Consider the following 18,878-nt stretch of genomic DNA (forward strand, 5'->3'; position numbering starts at 1 on the left):
CGTTATACGATATATAACTGTTTGTGACCAATAACGGCCTTGAATCCTTGACTGTTGCACTAAAACAAGATTTGCAACGAAACAGAAAAGCTATTAATCATGTTCACCTCCTCTGATCCTGTTCACCTCTGGTACTCACTTGTAGCTCTGCTGATCCCAGGTCTGTCCATAGACACCATAGCTCGGTACCTGCCATCCATTGGGCACGTACTGACCAATCTGCTGCGTGTTACTGTACCACTGACCCCACTGACTGTAGGGCTGCGCTGCGAAGCTCACTGTGTTCTGCTGACATACAGAATAATATTTTAAGAAGCAGGATATCACGTTGCACCATCATCACACACAAGTTAAGTCAGGACCTCTCAGTCACATGAGCAAGAGCTATTGCATTTCACCACCTGTGGTGCATTAAAAGTAAGACCTGTGCCGACGATAATCCTACCTGTGCCATCTGTACCTGTTGTATGGGGCCCTGGACCATGTCTGTGGTTTCTTTGCCCCAGTAACACTTAACAACGTAACCCTCTATGGAAGTGCCGTTGACAGAAACAATAGCATGAGCTGCTGCCTCATGGGAGTTGAACCTGCACAAAGAGAAGAGCTTAGGCATCAAACTCCTGAATATCAATTTATTGTAAAAAAAAAAAAAAAAGTAGATTTAACTGACAATTAACCCTTCATTAAACAAGTCACTATCTGACTGGTGTATCAGAAGGTCAGCTTACCTCACAAATGAGTAGCCTTTCTCGGGGAAAACACGTATTTCCATTATTTGGCCGAAAGGTGAGAAGGTCTGTCTCATAATTTGCTCTGTGAACAAGAAAAACAGTCTTAATGTTGCGTGCGTGGGCAGTGCTTTCAGACCTTAAACATTATACTGTGACTCACCTGTGAGGCCTGTTGTGACTCCCCCGCAGTATACGGTGCAGTTGCTCGGGCTGGACTGGCTCACCACCTCATCAAAAGATAGCTGCTTCGTATTGGTTGCTAAAAGGAAATACGGTTTATTTAAATAATTTTGTCACCAAAAAGATTTCTCTTAACACTACAGGTGAACATGGGAAACTGTTTAATAGATATCACCATTGAATTTCCCCAGTTGATTACTTGCATTACGACAGTGTTTTTTGTATTACAAGTGTTTTAAAATATGTTTAAAAACGCAGAAGAGGCACCGTATATCGAAAAAAGCTCTGACTTGCACTAAATTCCACAATGGAAATCGGAACGTTTGATAAAACCAGCTTCCAAATTCAAATTGTTTCTTCTTTTTCTTTCGAAAATCAGTGACAAGGGTTTTTACATGAGGGGATTTCGGATATCTCTTTTCATCATTCCATTAATCAGAAAATACTGTCCACAGCCAGAAAAAAAAAATTATGATGTTGTCTGGACTAAAACATTTTATAAATTACACTGCGAATAACAGTTGAACAAAACAAGCTGTAAAAATCTTCGAATATCAGCCAGAAATAAATGTGGGAAATTTGTCTAGATTTCTAGCTCAGAGTAGAAGAAAAAAATCATTGAGAAAACAGCCTTTAAAGACGTGTATGGTAACTGAATCTGCAGACGCACAAATAGAGGATATAGCTGGGGATATACGGTTTGACGTTTTTTGAGTTCCTTACATTTTTCTCATCACTGAAAAAATACTAGTGCTCATACCTACATTAACATACTGATGTTTAGCATTTACTATTTAAGTGTTATTTAAAGGCCCTAAAGAAAAAGCAGTACAGCTCAAGCTAATGGTAATGTAATCATTTCTGCAGGGCATTGATCAAAGCTGTGGACGTCCATGACTTTTGACCAGATAGTGGTCGTAGCTAAACAATCATGGAATCACCAAAGTTATTAAAAATGATCCTGGAGTAGACATGCTTGTCGGTGCCAAATTTACTGTCAATCCATCCAACATTTGCCAACATATTTCAGTCTGAACCAGTGTTGAGATCGACCAACATTTTTATCCCCTGAGCTGCGCTGCTTGCAAAGAGAAAAGTAGAAGACGCAGCAGTAGAAAAAAAACTTGTGCTGATGGATTTAACTTAGAGGGTGTAGCAACTGAGAGCCAAAAACAGGCATGCATGTTTAGAGTACTTCACCTTTAACAGGCCAACATACAATCTGTTTAATCACTGTGGTCTTACTTTCATTTGTAGTTTTCGGAGCAGGCTTCCTTGTGGCCCAGTTGGTCCTGATCTGCCTTCCTCCCAACCACTGTCCTCCCATCTGCTGAATGGCGTTCTCTGCATCCTGATGACACAAAGCAAACACAACATTAGTCAACAATATCAAATACAAGATGTAAATCGTGGCTCTAAGCAGGTCAACAGTCAGAGCCTGCCAACGTTTTCTGAGTCCTCTAACATACGGTCACTGCTGGTGCACTTACCCATTTATTGAAGAAGGAGACAAAGCCATAGCCTTTAGATTTACCTGTGGCCATGTCTTTCACCACTCGACAATCCCTGCAGACAAATATGAAACAAGAACTCATTTTAGAACTCTGTTAACCAAGTAAATAAACAATGATGTTTTATTTCATATAGCATATAAGTGGAGTCATTTTAAATCCCTTCATATGGAGGTGAAAGTATATGTTATACGCAATAAAAGATATACCACAGAATGTCTGAATGAAACTAAATGCAGAGATCAGACTCTATTGACTTTAAAAGAGTTTTACTTGTCACTAAACCTGTGATCAAATTTTGTCTGTATATCCAAAGCCTATTTATCAGAGAAAGAAAAGGCAAAATAAGAATTATTTTTCAAGTTTCTGGTGGTCCTAATGATTAGAATTAACCAAATCTAAGCTTAAAATCACAATATAAAAAAAAAAATACATAAAGAAAAATTACAGCATTCTACACATCCCATTGAAACATTTGTCAAAATAAATAGTTTGCACTAGATCCTGTAAAAAAACAAAAAAAAGCAAAAAGGAGCAAATTATGCTCTCTATGATTTACTCTGCTGCGACCAACAGTCACTTGGCAAAAATTCAGGGACTATTCTGCTGAATTGATTAAAAAAATAAAATATACTTGATCAATAAAAGTAATGCAGCACGGGTAAAAGAAATTTTAAAAAGTACACAGAGGAGAAAGTTGTCAGAAGACACCTTTAGCATCAACTTTCTAAAGTAAATCTGCAGAGTAGAGTAAAAAAGCAGTTTGAAGAGGTTTTAAAAATGTAAATAGTCGAATTACTTTAGTATGTGAAGTCACTATTTTTCCACTTTTGGCAGGAAGTGGGGACACTTGGAAAAATGCTGTACATTGAATACAGTTTTTCAAGTTGTGTGAAATAAATAACTAAAGAAACCAAACTTCTGTTTTTTCATTCCTTATGGTTTATGGCATGATAACTTTGATATACTGCAGGGAAAACATTCTTAAGTTCTCTCTCCTTCCAGTCATGGTTGTCCTGTTTCCATAGAGGTGCATGATTTTATGCTGCAGCGCAAAATGTGAGTGTAAAAAAAAACCTGTAAACTGCCTTTGGTTCAGAGGGTTAAGCAGTGTTTCATTAAAACTACACTGGTCAGCTGTTTCAGGAGTATTTTGGAAAAAACTAACCAATGGGCTGAGAGCAACACAATGGTGAGTGAAGCTCGAAAAGCTGAACAGATAGATGAACACATTGTTGGTTTTGGGTCTTAATTTCATCCAACTACACAAGCTAATAATAAACATAGAGAATACACTTACGATATTTTCCCAAATGGAGCAAAAGCTGCTTTAATGTCATCTGTGGTGATTTCAGGACTTAGATCTCCAACAAAGACATGGAAGTGACCTAAAAAAAAAAAAGAAAACAAATGTTAAAATTCACACAGCAGTTCATAAACACAAACACAACAGAAAACAGCTATGTTCAAATTGCTTTCTGAATTTACAATTTAATTATGAAATGTTCTCCATCTGAATAGTATAAAGAAATCATGTAATTGTGAAATTGTGAAATTAGATTAACGACTTACTGCTTGTGTCTTTCTTTTGGCTGGTTGGCGTTGTGGCCCAGTTGACCTTCACCTCCTGCAAGAGAGACAGATGTAGAAAGCGAGGAAGAGGGAAAAGGTGAGACATGAATCATGTTGTAGAAAAGAAGGAAGGTTCTTTTTCTTTGATTAGAGGTTTTGTCACACACCAGTATTACTTAGGTCATATTTTGTGATTGAGAACTTTTTATTTTAATAAGATGCTCACTGTATGCCACACTTGGGTTCTTAAACCACCAACACAAACTGATTTATTCATTGTTATTATCTAATTTCACATACCTCTGCATTAATTAATACACAGTAAAATACAGTGGAGAATATAAAGGGATATTAAGACTTCACCTTTATAATCAGGAACATTTCACTCTCAGTCTAAGAATAATTTGGAGCAAAACTGTAGGAAGTAAGGTCCAAATAACAAGGGACTTACAAACAAGTGATTTTTACGAACTTGTTATACTCCTCAAATGGTCCTTCAATACCTGTTGAGGATAAAATATTTTCAACTGAATGTATTTTTCTTCAAGTTGCTCTTATGTGGATTCTATGTGGAAATAACTTTGCAAAAGAACACACAGCAGTAAAGATGTAGGGGGACAGAAGAGCATCAATTAAAGTAGGTCAAAGAATGTTACATGTCGCATGATTACACAGCAGGGCCACGGTAAATTAATTCATACACAGATGCAAACTCACTTAAGGAAAATTGTCATTAAAACAGACACAGCATGGAGCATGAAGTGACAGTAAAAAAACCTTATATCTTGCACACAGTGTAATTCAGAGTTATATTTTTCATTACTATCTGCACTGTAATCGAAAACAAACAACTGCATTTAAAGCGGAGAATGTTTAGTGTTTGTTGAAACAGTGGAAACCATTTTTAAATAAAACTACATGTGTAACTGACAACTTGTCCCAACACGTGACCCTAACAGAACGAATGTGTGAAGCCTCCAAAACAAGTCAGATAAAACAGCGATGATTATGATGAATGACCAATTATTTAAGCCATTTTTTAAAAAGGAAAAAAGCAACAAAAAAAAAAATCTAAAGATTCCAAATTCTCGAATGTGGATATTTACTTCTGGATTAATTAAAGGGCCCATATTACACACACATACCCAAGTTCATAAATCATTTTTAGGCTCTGCTGAAATATGTGCCTTTGCTTTAATGTTAAAAAAACACTATTTTTCTCATTGCTGCAGCACCTCTCCTCACCCTCTGTCTGAAATGCCTGTATTAGCTCCAGTCTCCTTGAGGACCCTCTTCCAAAAAGCTCAGTTTGCTCTGATTGGTCTGCCGGTCTGACTAAAGCGAGGTTATGTAGCGTAACCACAGATCTATAAATATATGGGTGTGGCTTTGGCAGTACTGGCTCCATCTAGGAAATGCTTAGATCTGCAAGGAAGTTGCTCATTCTTTGTTTAAGGGCGTGCCAAACTAGCTGCTAGGCAGGTGTTACACAAATGTGTTACATGGTGACAAAGATAAGCAATCAAGAAAAAGAAAAAAAAAAAAAAAAAAAAGGATGAACTTTAAACAAGCTTCAGGAAAGCAAGAAGCAGAGAGATTAAGTCCCTTTGCGGTGGATCTGAACAATTTTTATAGGCACAAAAGAGCAGCTGTGTAACACACTAAAGGAAAGGGAAACCCCCAAAAGCATAATATGGGCCCTTTAATGATATTCAACTAAATATTTTAGGGTTTTGCACAAAACAAGAAACTATAATACGGTAGCTTGAACTTTGTCCGAGCGCGGTCCCTTAGTCAGGACTTTCACAGTCGACACCTCAGACAAATAAACCAACGGAGGGTTTGTAGTCTGCTGTCTACAAGTTCAAACATCATGAAGCCTGATTCATGGTCGTTTTTTCATTCATTCTGTTTGGTCGTTTCTAAAAATATCGTGATGCTCTTTCACATACACATTATGATCCAAGTCCTCCCCTTACAAAGAGTAAAGTGGGTGTCGCTAGGTAGTCAGTATTTTTTAGAAGTTAGTGTTCTAAAGTGTAAGGACTGAAAGTTGACTAAGAAACAGTGTCAAGCCAGATTGTTCTGCCATCCTGCTAAAATCTTACTGTTTGAGTTGATTTTTTTAAAAATTATTTTGTTATAAGTTCTACACTGCAATATGTTATGCAAAAATAAAAAATACAACTTCAGCTATTTTGTGTGATGCAATTAATGTGGCAACAGCAATGTTGAAAAAAATAAATAAATCCCCAACTGCTCATGTCTTAGATGTCTTTATCATCAAGCATAGGTCTAACTAGACGTCATCAATTTTGATACGAAGTCTTGTCCCTGAGTGGAAAGAAAAAGCAAACATTGACAACTTTTTTTGTGTGTCCCTAATTTAACTATGACAATCGACTAACTTATGAATGTAATTACTTAGCTTCTGTAAAAAGCAATCATTTCATGTCTATCGAATGATTAACACGAAACTAACAAAACAAGGAGCAATAAAAAAGCAATATCAAAAGCTCATACTTTTGAGAATCTAAACATTATGTTTACAGGATTGTGAAACTTCCCAGCAGTACGATTACACAGATCAGTGTCTGGTGTTCCCACCCTGGTCATTTCAGACTGAGAACACAGAAGAATGATGTGCGCAGGGGAATAAAACAAATTAAGTGAAGTGGAGCAGGAACAGGGCAGTAAGATAACAAGACAAGCTTCTCCAGCCGCTTCATTTCAACCCCTGCCCACCCAGCCTTGCCCTAAGTTGACTCACCCAGGAGATATGATAGCTTACCTTACCCAGTATTTTCCGACCATTCATGGCTGCAATTGTGGCAGTGGCATGTCTATGTTCATAGAACTCCACAAAGCAGTATGGATCATGACCTGCTGTCTGGAGTGGACATTAAACACAGATATTAAGTTGCTGTGTACAAGTTTTAACAAGCATAATGACACCATTATTCAGCATTAAAATTAGAGGCCATGATACTACTGCACACTGGAAAAATAGTTGGGGATCAACAGGATAAACACCAGAGGACCTAAATCAGATCACAAGGTTAGGAAGCAAAGCGTTTATGCATTAACTCTTAAAGAACATTGCTGTGTTGGATTTTACTACTATAGGGATATGCTGGCTGGAGCAAAACTATATTATCAGGTAAGAGGGAAAACAGTGGGGGAAAAAAATGACTGATAAACTCACATCTACTATCATTTTACAGCTTTTGCAGGGTCCAATCTGCCCGAACAACTCCAAGATGAGGGCTTCTGTCACGTCCCGGGACAAATTCCCCACATACCTAAATGCATAAACACAAAACAGTGGACAGAAGACGGACAGGATTAATTACTGATGTGACGTAGTTGCTGATGGTGAGCCTGTGTGGGTACTGTAGCAGAGAGCTTGATTTACTTTCAAAGTATTAACTGTGGTTGAAAATCCAGTAATCTTTCATAGTCTGTGACTAGTTAACTTGTTTCCTAAACTGGACAGAACTGGGCAGAATCAATCTGAATTATTAGGGACGGGGTGGTTGTCTCCCTAGGAGGTTGTTTGAAAAGGTAAGAGTTGAATACCCAGGAAATGTGGTTCATAACCCAGCAACATATATAGTTGCTGTGGTCCCATGTTGATAGAAAATTAATTTTATTCAGTGGTGGACAGACATTTTACTTAAAACAACAATATAAACCACTACCATGAACTGAAAATGCAAAAAGACTGAATTTCAAATTCTATGGAAGTATAAAGTATTTCAAACAGAAAAGTACTTGTTCTGCAGAAATTCCACAAAAATGTTTTCAATTATTGGATTATTATGATTGTAGGCTGCATGTTAATGCTGTAGCTCACTAAAGTAAAGGTAATTTAACCAATGACACATACTGTTGTAAAGCGTAACCTTAGGAACTGCATCATATTAATAAGCTGTTGACAGGTTCTGAATGTACAATTCTGATCTGCAAAGTAAGGAATAACAGTAGCTGTTAAATAGGTATTAAATTATCTTCCTAAAATGTTCTTATATTACCTTTTAGTGGGTATTTACCTAAATTTGCCTTTAAACAACAAAAGGTTTTGTCTCCCTGATTCCAAAAGTGGTAAGTTGCTCCCCTTCCTGGTAATGTTTTTGGGCTGTAACACTTAATTAGTCAGACATTTACAACCATTTTTCTCCCCTCCAGTGGAAGTATTTGCTTGTCATTTGTAAACTTAATCTCTTGGGATGTGGGGCTTTTGATTGAACAAACACTCATCAGATGTGGCACAGCAAGGGCTCTAGTAAAAAGTGTAATGTGACAGGCATTTATTACCGTTTAGCTATTTTTATTGTCTTTTATATTTTACAGGCAAAGCGCATAGTTGATTATTGGAGAAAATTGTTTGTAATTTAATAAGTATGATGTCACCTTCTAAAATGGACGAAAATATTTTCGTCATGTGATGTTCAAACCACACACACACACACACACACACAAACAAATACAAAACCAACAACATCAGCAAGCAGCAATATGCAGCTTTTATACATAAAAAGAACCTTTTTCCCCCATCTTTACGACTAAATTAAATATAAACGTCTAAATACAATGAAATCTAGAGGCTGTTTATGCTGACTGATCCTGTAACTACAGCATTTAATGATCAGCCAAACATAGAGTGCAGTTAGAGAAGTAAACAACTGAAATAACAGCAACAGACCTTGCATAACCTTGCTGCTAGCTCTAAATAGAAATAAATTAATCCCACCCAAGTAACAAAAATAACCAATTCTCATAACCAAACATCAGCAAAAAGCTATGTCTAAATTCACTGGAGTTTCTATTAAGAAATCCAGTGGCCCTGTAAGGTCTGCCTGGACATCCACGACCCCAAATGTTTTAGGAATATCCCCAGATGTAAATTTTCTGTTTCTGTTTTTTTGTTTTTTTGTTTTGTTGTTTAAACAGAAGAAAATGCTTAGAAAAAAATGCCCCAGATCTATTCATATGAAATTCCCATCATGAGTTTAAGCATTTTAAAAACAGTATAGTTAATCACATACATTGGAATATGAATTTACTGTCTGTAAAAGCCTGGTCTGTCTGTTGGCTAAAGTCAGAATATTTTTCTGTCACATCAAGTGTCTAATTAGGCAGACTTTTCCATTTCACAGTCTAACCGTAGGATATCTGCAGCGGTGACGTTATTGAGTGTATGGATTCTTCCCCATAACTAAATACACAATGTGGCCAATCTAATCAGTAAAACAAATTAAGGCAACAGGACGCAGAGCAGCAAAGAAAACCTTTTATTGTATGTTGCTGTAGTTGGTAAACCATTTAACTATGGACAGAATTAAAATGTTTCTTGTCAGCTCCACAGTTACCAGATTTGAGCTCACTGTAATTATTTGGGATTATTTTTGTGGTGTACTGTGTTCCTGGACTTTAAGAGGGAACTTCTGTTTCTCTCCACAGCATCTGTACCTCTATTCCTGGACTATTTAAAGGGTAAGTCACCAACAATTCGTGAAAACTAGTATTTCCAAGGCACATTTTTACATAATCTAGCTCCAAGGCAGACCGCTTGAGAACCAGCTAGCCTGCAATCCATGTAAAATAAAGTGGAACATGGGCTAAGCATAGAAAGAAAATGGGATGACCTTACTTTGCCTACAGCAGTGCCTCACATTTTAAATTCACTTTACTCTGAAATAACTTGTAACTGGTGCAATTAATAGGTTAAATTAAAGATTTCTGGGCTGGGCTAAGATCCCAATGAGATCCTAACAACACCTCTGAACAAATCCATCCATATGTATAGGTTTCTAGGCCTGTGCATTGTGATTCTAGGGGGTGATGGCACGCCAAACTCCATTGAAAAACCTGGTAGTTTATGTTCTTCTGCTTATCGCAAGACTTCGCTGCAGTCTGGAGCTGCTTCTGATACATCAACCGAACCTCAGTAAATTATTATTCCATGCGGCATGCAAGAATCACAGCAAAAACGATGTATTACAATAACATTTCAACTTTTGCAAAGGGTTTTAAGAGGCGAGTAGTGCGAAGCGACGCGTTAATTTGGGATTTTTCTGGAATTAGCTAGCTAGCTAGCATCAACCAATGTATCGAATTTACCAGACGTTAGCTCGTTTCTGTGAGCTTAGTTTTACTTAAGACGTTAATTAGGTTGTGTCTAACGAAAACCTTCGCAAAAACGCATTTAATGTTTGATTCCATACTGAGTTTCGGACCGTTTCGGGACCAGGGTGCGCTCCGGGTAACAAGCCGCCGCTGAACGTTACGTGACGAACACAGGCGGTTAGCTGGCGGTGACACACACTTACAGGGTTTTGGGCTGGTCATCGTCCATTCTGGTTCACTTGCCGGCCGAAAACAAGTCGCAACCCTGAGAGCAAATCCACGACTGTCGTGGGCAGCTGCCGGTGACACTGTCAAGTTATTTTAATGCGAAGTGCGAACTGGTTTACCACCGCTGCTAGCTCCACAGTGAACAATGGGCACCCGACAAAGATGGCGGAGCGACCGGGGGCCGACCCGAAACACGCATGCGCAATGGTTCCGCCACAGGCAACTTCTGAGGAGCATATTGGAGGTGGAGGAAGAGGAGGAGGAGGCAGATTCAGCACTAATAGCAACTTCTCGGCAGATTAATAAATAAATTCAGCAGGAAGTATATAAATAAATAAACATATGATACATAAGATTGATATAAACACGTGTAAAGCACGTTTAACAAGCCAGTTTTCCTGTTTTCTTTACAGAATATGAACAGTACCTGTAGAGAAACACCTCTTCCACCAGAGGTGTTGTTAGGGTCTTGAAACATTGGTAACTTTCAGATTTTAACCTCTTAATTGCACCATTTCAAGCTATTTTAGAGTGAAATAAATATAAAATGTGACACACTGTACACTAGGGGAAGCAGGGTCACACCACTTTCCTTCTTTCTATGCTTAGCTCATGTTCCGCATTAATGCCTCATTAAGTGCAAGATGGCACTGCATCGTTATAATCTTTGAAATGGAAAAGAAAAGGAAAAAAATAACCGTTCCCACTAAAATAATGATTTATATTGCACGTCTTTCAAATTAATTGCAATTTTCTTTTCTGTTTTGAATATTGTACTTACATTTTACCTCAAATTTATTCATATCCTTCAATTAAAGAAACGGCAAAATTCACAACAGTCACTCAAATAACTAGAAACTGAAAAAAGTAATAATACATTTGTTAAATTATAATTCAGTGAAATAAGACATTGCTTTGAATTGTGGTTGAAAAGAATAATTTAAAAAAACAAACACAACTGTCCTGGACAAATTAGAGCACTTTGCTGATGAGCAGTGGCCAAAATCCAAATACCTGTCACCAGGTGCAGAAGTCTGATTGAGAGTTACAGAAAACACTTGATTGCTGTGATTGTCTCAAAGGGTTGTTCAATAAAATATTAGATTACAGGTCCCATCATGCTTGTTTACTTGTTTTTTTGTTGTTGTTGTTTTTAATATTTCTGTTGAACCACGATTCAAAAGCAATGTCTGATTTTCATAAAATTTTTATTTATTATTACTTATGGAAATTTCAGCTTATTTCAGTGACAGCTGTTTTTTCCTTCTTTAATGGGAGGGTATGAATACAGTGGAGGACGACTGTACTTACTACATGTGGTTTCAGCCAAAAGGCCGAAAAGCAATACGAATATTGTACTTACTTATGTATGTGTAAGTCGGTGTTTCATTTTTTCTTTCCTAAAAGCAATCTAATCAGAATAAGGCAGCCTGAAGAAATTTATCAATTTAGTACTTTGTATACATGGTCATACAATTTCTGTTAACATATAAACAATCAATGTCATTATAGGAATAGGATAGGATAGGAATAAACCTAATTTTACTCCTATCTAGTGACTGAAACATTCACTCTGCTGGTACAACGTTTCTAAAATGTCAACGGTTCACAATGGAAAAACATTGAAACTGTGAAGTGGGCTGAAAGGTTCAGAGTGTTTATTATTTACAGGAGGTAAGTTGTATACATCTTTACACTGTAATTTTATTCTCAAACACCGTTTTGACCAAGTTGAAAAGCGGCTTTAAAACGTCCACATATAAAATCACCACACAATTGCCGTCAAAAGTGATTACTTTTGCAGATATAAATAGTTTGTTTCAGTAGTTGTCTGATGTATGAATGAGCTCAAAAATGAAAATAAATATTTTTTCATGTAGGTATTTTTTGAGATGTCATTTGTGGCATAGAAAAACCTTATGCAGTACTTTAATTGCTTTGTGTAATATAGAACTGTAGGCCTACAGAGACAATTGTGACAATTATGCAGTAAAGTTCTATTACCAACCATGTCGACCTCACATACAGTTTTATACAAATCCCAACTATCACCATTTTCACTGCCATGTTGTGTGTCTTTGGTAGTTTGTGTTATTTTTATTGTATTTTTTGGCATTTATGTGAATGAAGATTTTGCTTTTTAAAAACATCAGTGGAATCAGCCCTTCCAGATGTGACCAGCTACAGCCACATTAACTCATAGCAACGTAACAGAACCACCGTAGGTTTTTACAAAATTCAAGGTGGAAATACGTTAACGGTATCGAAACAATAAAAGCGAGAAACCTGATTTACTGTCGACGCGACGCTTCAAGTACAGCTTTAAGTTGTCATTAATTTGTGTAAAATGAATGACAAATATATAAGTTACATATATTTTAAGAAAAAGAAAAAGAAAAAATCCCCCCAAAGTCCAGCGGTCTCCCTGCCTGCACCCTGATGCTCTGCGGCGATGATTCAGTCCCACACAGTGTACACAGCAGTGCAAACAGAGATGAGTCAAGCCTCTTATCTCGGCTAAGTCACGGCCTCATCTTGGGCAGATGTTGTGGTCAGTGATGAGTTTCTCCATCCTCTTTATCTTGCGTTTATTCTTGGGCATGGGTTTGTCGTACATGCCGTTCCTCAGTAGATGCTCCTTGCTGTGATGAATCTGAGCGCCGTGCTGCAGCTGGAAGGAGCACAGAGCTTTCAGGGGCCTCAGCAGAACCTGGGAAAGAAAGGATAATTAAAAGTACAATAAATAAATATACATATAATACTGAATTCTCTCTTATCCTACAGGAATTAATTACGCCCGTCTGGTCCAGTGCACTTCTTTGGAAAACAATCTACAGCTGTGAAATTTCAAAGATGTGACAATTTTATATAAATAATAGATCAAGTGTATGTGAAACCATTTGTTCACAGTAATGATATTTACCACAGTATGCTACCAGTCCAGAATCAAATTAATTTGTAGAAAAAAGAAGAAAAAAAACTTCTAAACTCACAGCCATATTGTTTCACATGCACAAATACCTGCTGCTCTCTTTCTTTGGAGACACTCAAGTGGATCCTGCTGATGTCTGATGCTGCAGGTACTTAATAAACTCAGAGGAAAGACTCTTGGTCTGGTGTTTTTGGATGGATATTGGTGCTGAATATGCTTCCTTTAATCACTTCACACAACTTGATTTATTGTTGGATGTGTGTGTGCCTATTTGTCATCGTGTAGGCCACACTTGGACTATGTTCTAAGTGAAATGTTTCTAAGTCTGATCTAGTAAGATTGTTGTCACAGTTACTACAGAACAGTGACCAATTTGTGTATTCAGAAATGAAGCTGACATGTTTAGGTACCATCAGATTAAAAGAAAGAAGGGCAATGCTGAAAAAGATCACAAAAGGCTAATGTTTGCATGCTACTGGTGTGTGTGTGTGTGTGTGTGTGTGCAGCAGCTTCTGTGGTTTTCCTTGTGTTTTCTTCACAACCACAACATCTGCATGATGAGAACATTGAGCTGAAGATGCTAACACACCCAACCAACTATATCTGAAGCTTTTCAGAAGTTTAGCAAATACGAAAAAAGCTCACATCATTTCTGTGGTATTTAAATGGGTTTAGAGATTTGCATTATTTCAGTGATGTTGGTGCCGACTACTAAATGTTATTTAGCAGCTTAAGAAACAGATGCATATCTTAGCAGCTGCTGTAGGCCAAAATCAGCTAAAAAAGAGCGTTAGGAGTGTCTTCCTCTGTATTTGCTCATTTTGTAAACAGGCAGCTGTGTACAAGCCTCACGTCTACATTAACTTCATGCTGTCTTTGTTCTGCCCCTAAGCAGTCAAACAAACCATCGCTGCATGTTAAATTCTAACCATGCTCTTCATGGAAAGTTAAAGGCATTAACACCCTCAGAGATGAAAACCGTTTCATCGCATCACCTCTTGGATCTCATCGTTCCGCTCCAGGATTGACAGGGCGACGGCAGCACATTCCAGCGTGGACAGACAGATGTTGGAGGGTTGAGTGCGGATCACGTACTGACTGGACAGAGTCCTGTTGAGCTGCACCTGGTAAACCAAAGCAGAGGTGATCAATTGTGTGGGAATCTCACTGATCTATAAAAGCCACTGGTTTTTATGGATTTAAAGGTATAATTCCAAATCAAATCCAGGCATTTCTTTTTTCAGCAAGTCATTTACATTCAGCAGTTATCTCTATGCACAATAGTTTTCTTTGTTGGTGGATTCAAGTTCACAAGGCAGGCATATACTCCCATTTGTTTTCCAACTTGATCTCATTGTTCACTCCTAACTCTCCAGACACTGTATCAAAGGTGAATGCTGACATTTTCTACAGTAAGAGCATTCACCTGGTCCAACAACAAGTGGCTTTTGTATTAAAACAAAACGGGTTAGTCTGGCTGCACTGTAAACATGCATAATAACAGCTGTATTCTGACCAAGTACCAGCTTTCTGAGTGTCTGTTTTAGTATGAAGCCTTTTTAGGGCATAAGATTGCTGCTGTTAAAGTGATGCCATTCAGACATGGGTCACTTTTACATTAATGTTCCTTTCAGGTTCGTTCAGACATGCACACCACAATGCATAACATTGCACGAACAAGCAAAGAAAAATAATCTAAATCTGCTTGGTAACAAATGATTTAACTGCAGCTGATAAACTGACTCTGTTTTAAGCGAAGAAAAGCACACTTGCAGTTTGATCCTGTCTCCATGTCGGGGATTATTGAGAATTAATTAACTTTATGCATAAATGTTCACACTTTGAAGATGCTCAAAGGGATTCTGTTGCTGTCTGAAGCTGCAGGTATTCAATAAACTCAGAGGAAAGACTCCTACAAACAGCTGGAAGCAACCAAGTAAACTTCATCCCGTTAATGTTTTGTCAAAACACTGATTACATTTACTAGTGATGAGTTTCCTTGTACATCATTACAGCAGCAGATGCTGGTTGATGAATCTATTGACAGAAAATGAATCAGCCTTTTTGTCAGCGTGATGGGCAAAGGTATTGCTACGGCAAAGAAATGTTATGCTTACTGTCCAACTCCTGACCTGAAAACTGTTGTTCAAAGCCTTGTATTGTCTCCCCTGCATTACTGTCCTGTAGTGTGGTCCAATGCTACACAGAGGCATCTAAAGAAACTCCAAATCGCTCAGAACAGAGCTGCTAGAGTTCTGCTCCACTGTTCTTTTCAAACAAATGTGTGTGAGATGCACAAGAAGCTGTCCTGGTTAACAGTAGAGGCTAAGTTACAGCCAGACTTTTAATGTTCATGCATGAAGTTTTGGCAAAGAGAGAGCCCAGATTTTTAACCGAACAACTCTTATTCAGTGGGTTTTGTCACAATTATGAGCCTCGCCTAGTGACCTCAAGTACTCTGGTCGTCCCCAGGCCAACTTCATGAAGAGAACTATTGTCTACAGAGGAGCAAAAGCATGAAGCTCACTTTCTTTACAGATCAGAGACACTAAAAATATAGGCTCTTTTAAAAGGATAATAAAGGGACAATTGGCACAGAATACGTGATAATTCTTCCTCTGTATTAGTGTTATATTTACAGTGTTGTATTAACTTGCATTTATTGTAATCCATTCACTGCTTTGTACTGGGTTGCATTACAAATCAAATGTTTGCTATTTATTATGTATATTTAATTTTTTGTAAATGTATTTTTTATTTTTACCCTGAGACCCCAGGAAGACTAGCAACCACTTTGCGGGAGCTAATTGGGATCCTAATAAAGAATAAAGTCCCTGTTTTCATCATGGAATCACTGTTTTATTTAGCATATATATACTTTACATACCCACTTTGAAACATATTTTATGTAAGATAATCGAACATGTTGTTTCTTGTTTTTCAATTAAAAGCTGCAGTGACTTGGAAATTCGAAGGACTGAAACTAGTCAGCTTATATTTTGTATTCAAATATGAGTAAATCCTGCACTCATTCCTCTGTCTGTTCTGTTCTACATTTGCATTTGGTCAAAACTACAGAAAAGAGAAGAAATGCTGCTCAGTGTTCACCTGCCTACATTCAAGATACTTTTTCTTATTTTACCATTGAGTTTCAATTAGTCACTTCATGTGGGCGACGCAGCTTTCCCACCAGTGGGTGTAATTTACGTCATCCCAGGTTAACAGGACACGGCTCTCTATTCCCCAGACCTCGTCCTCCTTTAATGAGACACCACAGTTGATACACACCTGTTTGGGCAGGTGGAACAGGCTGTTCTTGAGAAACATGTTTTTGGCCTGACTCCAGGTGCCGTCTATGATGATCACGTTATGTTTCACGGTGCCCACTTCTTGGTATTGCACTAAATCCTCCAGGTTCTGGGATTTTGGACCTGGGTACAGGATCAGCGTTCTGCTGTCGTGACACACCGCAGCCAGCTCCGGGTGCCTGAGTGGAGAATAAATGAAGACGTGACCTAAATATGTTTGAGGAGGTTTGGGGATACGTTGCATATTTAAACACTTACTTTTCCTCGTTAAATCTCCTTCCCACGATGACATTGCACTTTCCTTGTGGCAAACAAGCAGCGAGTAGAGGCACTGTGCGAAGTACTCGGCTCTCCTGAAAGCACAACATTTAGAGAACTTAATTGAAACCATTAGCCTCTCATCAACATGTGTGCATTGTTGTCATTAGCTGGCATGATTAATTAATGGTGAAAAGCAGAAAACAGTACAGTACATCTCACTGGCCAGTTATTACAATGTATTTGTAACAATCTCACAAAAGAGCAGAGCTGCAACTGACGATTGTTCTCACAGTTGATTAATCTGTTTGTTGTTTTCTTTGGTCTACAAAATGTAAAAAAAAATGGTGAAAAATGTCAGTAAGTGATTTACTCAGTTTTGTTTTGTCCACAACCCAAACATCTTTAGTTTAGTACCTTAGAGGAGGAAAGAAAGCACAAAATATGAAAACTTAAAAAGGTGGAATCTGACAATATAGAATTTGCTCTACCAGATTAATCAACTGTGAAAATAGGTGTCAGTGAATTTAATAGCTGACAACTAATTGATTATTTATTGCACCTCGAAAACTAAGATATCATTGTTAAACAAAGAAAGACAAGAAAGGCTTACATTTCTATTTAACTAACCTTAAACAGTAGATTTACCAATATTGAACTGATGCTAGAATAAGGCTAGACTTAAATTTCAAAAAAATCAAAATAATAATTAAAAAAAAAAAACTAACAAAATTAAAAAGAGCATCAATTGAAATGTGGTTTTGGTCACAAACTATTTCTGGCTCAGAACACTGCCATCTCAGACCAAACTGATATCCAATAACTGTGTCTTTACATTCAAATAATTACATTATAATAGCATTTTCCCCAAAAGACAAGCATAGGAGGGTGAGTAGTTTGTAGAGTCCTGATGGTATCTATAAAAAAAATCCTCTTATATTTGTAATAACTGCAGCCCACTCAGATGACTGTATGAATATATCATTGAAACTTGCTCCTTGTATCTGGACTCAGGCAGCTGGACTGTCAGAGGACACTGGGAAGATTATTCAAGTAAATAAAACAAACTGTAAAACACCAGAGACAAAACTGGGAATTTGAAAGGTTAAGGAATGTTACTCCCAATGTTCAGCCGTGGGCAGGAGGTTCCAGACAGTCAGTACAGAATCAAAGATAGATTTTCCTCCTGTTTCTGTTTTTTAACAATAAAAATCCCTATTTGGCTTTTCCTGAACACTGTTGATCTGTATGACGGTACAGTCACAGCATTTCTGCAGGTTCATGCAATTAAATTTCAGACCCAATAATACCTCATACAATGAAATCATGATACAAAGTGTGAACGTATGGTAGAAGAACAGCAGGAGCCAGCATGGCCACGAATCGTTCTGTGTCAAATTTCAATCAGTACTTAGAGTAGGACAGTTGTTATTAATGGTATACCTATGGCACACAGGAGAGAGTTTAATCTAAAAGGTTTATAAGGTCCCATAGAGGAAATCAATTTTTATTGTGCTTTGTGTGTCTTTCAAACACAGACGTGTAAAATAAAAGCACTGAGAATAGAAAGGAGCTAGGAACTATGTGGAGATCATATTGCTGACCTTCAGAGCCAGTGGAAACCTCAAAAGCGACTTAAAACCAATAAACGAGGACTGTGTAGGTGACTGTGCAACCCAAACTCAACCACTGTTTATTTCTCTCCTACTCTCTGTGCTCACAACATTTTAAAACAGCGGGATTCCCAATAAAGCTGCTCTCATTTACATATTTTTCTGTTACTGTAGTCTGACAACTGCCTGAGTATGAAACAGTGACTAAAATGCAGCTCATTAAGACAACATGTTAGACAGCAGTCATGTCAGGTCCATTTTCAAGCTGCAGCTCTGCACCACCAAACGACTGATTGTATAACTGCAAAATCGTCTGACAAACTCAGCATCCACATGAGAATGTGAATTTAGCAATATTTCATTGTAGACTTAGCACTCAGAGAGCAAGTTAAAAGCAAATGAAAGTCCTGGTCTTG

The 18,878-nt window shown here is 37.7% G+C and overlaps 2 protein-coding genes across 5 annotated transcripts in view; both read right to left on the reverse strand.

Moving 5' to 3' along the window:
* Window positions 1-10,518, reverse strand: part of tia1 (TIA1 cytotoxic granule-associated RNA binding protein) — a 15,909-nt gene extending 5,391 nt beyond the window's left edge. The window contains exons 1-11 of one of the 4 annotated variants that reach the window (XM_008288574.1): window positions 10,327-10,518; window positions 7,200-7,296; window positions 6,786-6,884; window positions 3,995-4,049; window positions 3,723-3,810; window positions 2,402-2,477; window positions 2,157-2,262; window positions 892-990; window positions 729-813; window positions 461-587; window positions 140-288 (exon numbers count right to left, since the gene is read on the reverse strand). In XM_008288574.1, the coding sequence (XP_008286796.1) occupies window positions 140-288; window positions 461-587; window positions 729-813; window positions 892-990; window positions 2,157-2,262; window positions 2,402-2,477; window positions 3,723-3,810; window positions 3,995-4,049; window positions 6,786-6,884; window positions 7,200-7,296; window positions 10,327-10,352 (1,007 nt within the window). In that variant the 5' untranslated portion in view covers window positions 10,353-10,518. Of the gene's footprint in view, window positions 1-139; window positions 289-445; window positions 588-728; window positions 814-891; window positions 991-2,156; window positions 2,263-2,401; window positions 2,478-3,722; window positions 3,811-3,994; window positions 4,050-6,785; window positions 6,885-7,199; window positions 7,297-10,326 lie in introns of all 4 variants that reach the window. The other 3 variants (XM_008288573.1, XM_008288572.1, XM_008288575.1) reach the window with 3 other exon arrangements.
* A 1,469-nt stretch (window positions 10,519-11,987) lies between these two features.
* The window catches only part of LOC103362272 (cardiomyopathy-associated protein 5), a 15,415-nt gene continuing 8,524 nt past the window's right edge, over window positions 11,988-18,878 (reverse strand). The window contains exons 6-9 of the mRNA XM_008288585.1: window positions 16,850-16,944; window positions 16,572-16,770; window positions 14,279-14,407; window positions 11,988-13,061 (exon numbers count right to left, since the gene is read on the reverse strand). Coding sequence (XP_008286807.1) covers window positions 12,882-13,061; window positions 14,279-14,407; window positions 16,572-16,770; window positions 16,850-16,944 — 603 coding nt within the window. The 3' untranslated portion in view covers window positions 11,988-12,881. The remainder of the gene's footprint in view (window positions 13,062-14,278; window positions 14,408-16,571; window positions 16,771-16,849; window positions 16,945-18,878) is intronic.

Source organism: Stegastes partitus, unplaced genomic scaffold (assembly GCF_000690725.1).
Source record: "Stegastes partitus isolate 25-593 unplaced genomic scaffold, Stegastes_partitus-1.0.2 Scaffold566, whole genome shotgun sequence".
In the NCBI taxonomy this organism is placed as follows: Eukaryota; Metazoa; Chordata; class Actinopteri; family Pomacentridae; genus Stegastes; species Stegastes partitus.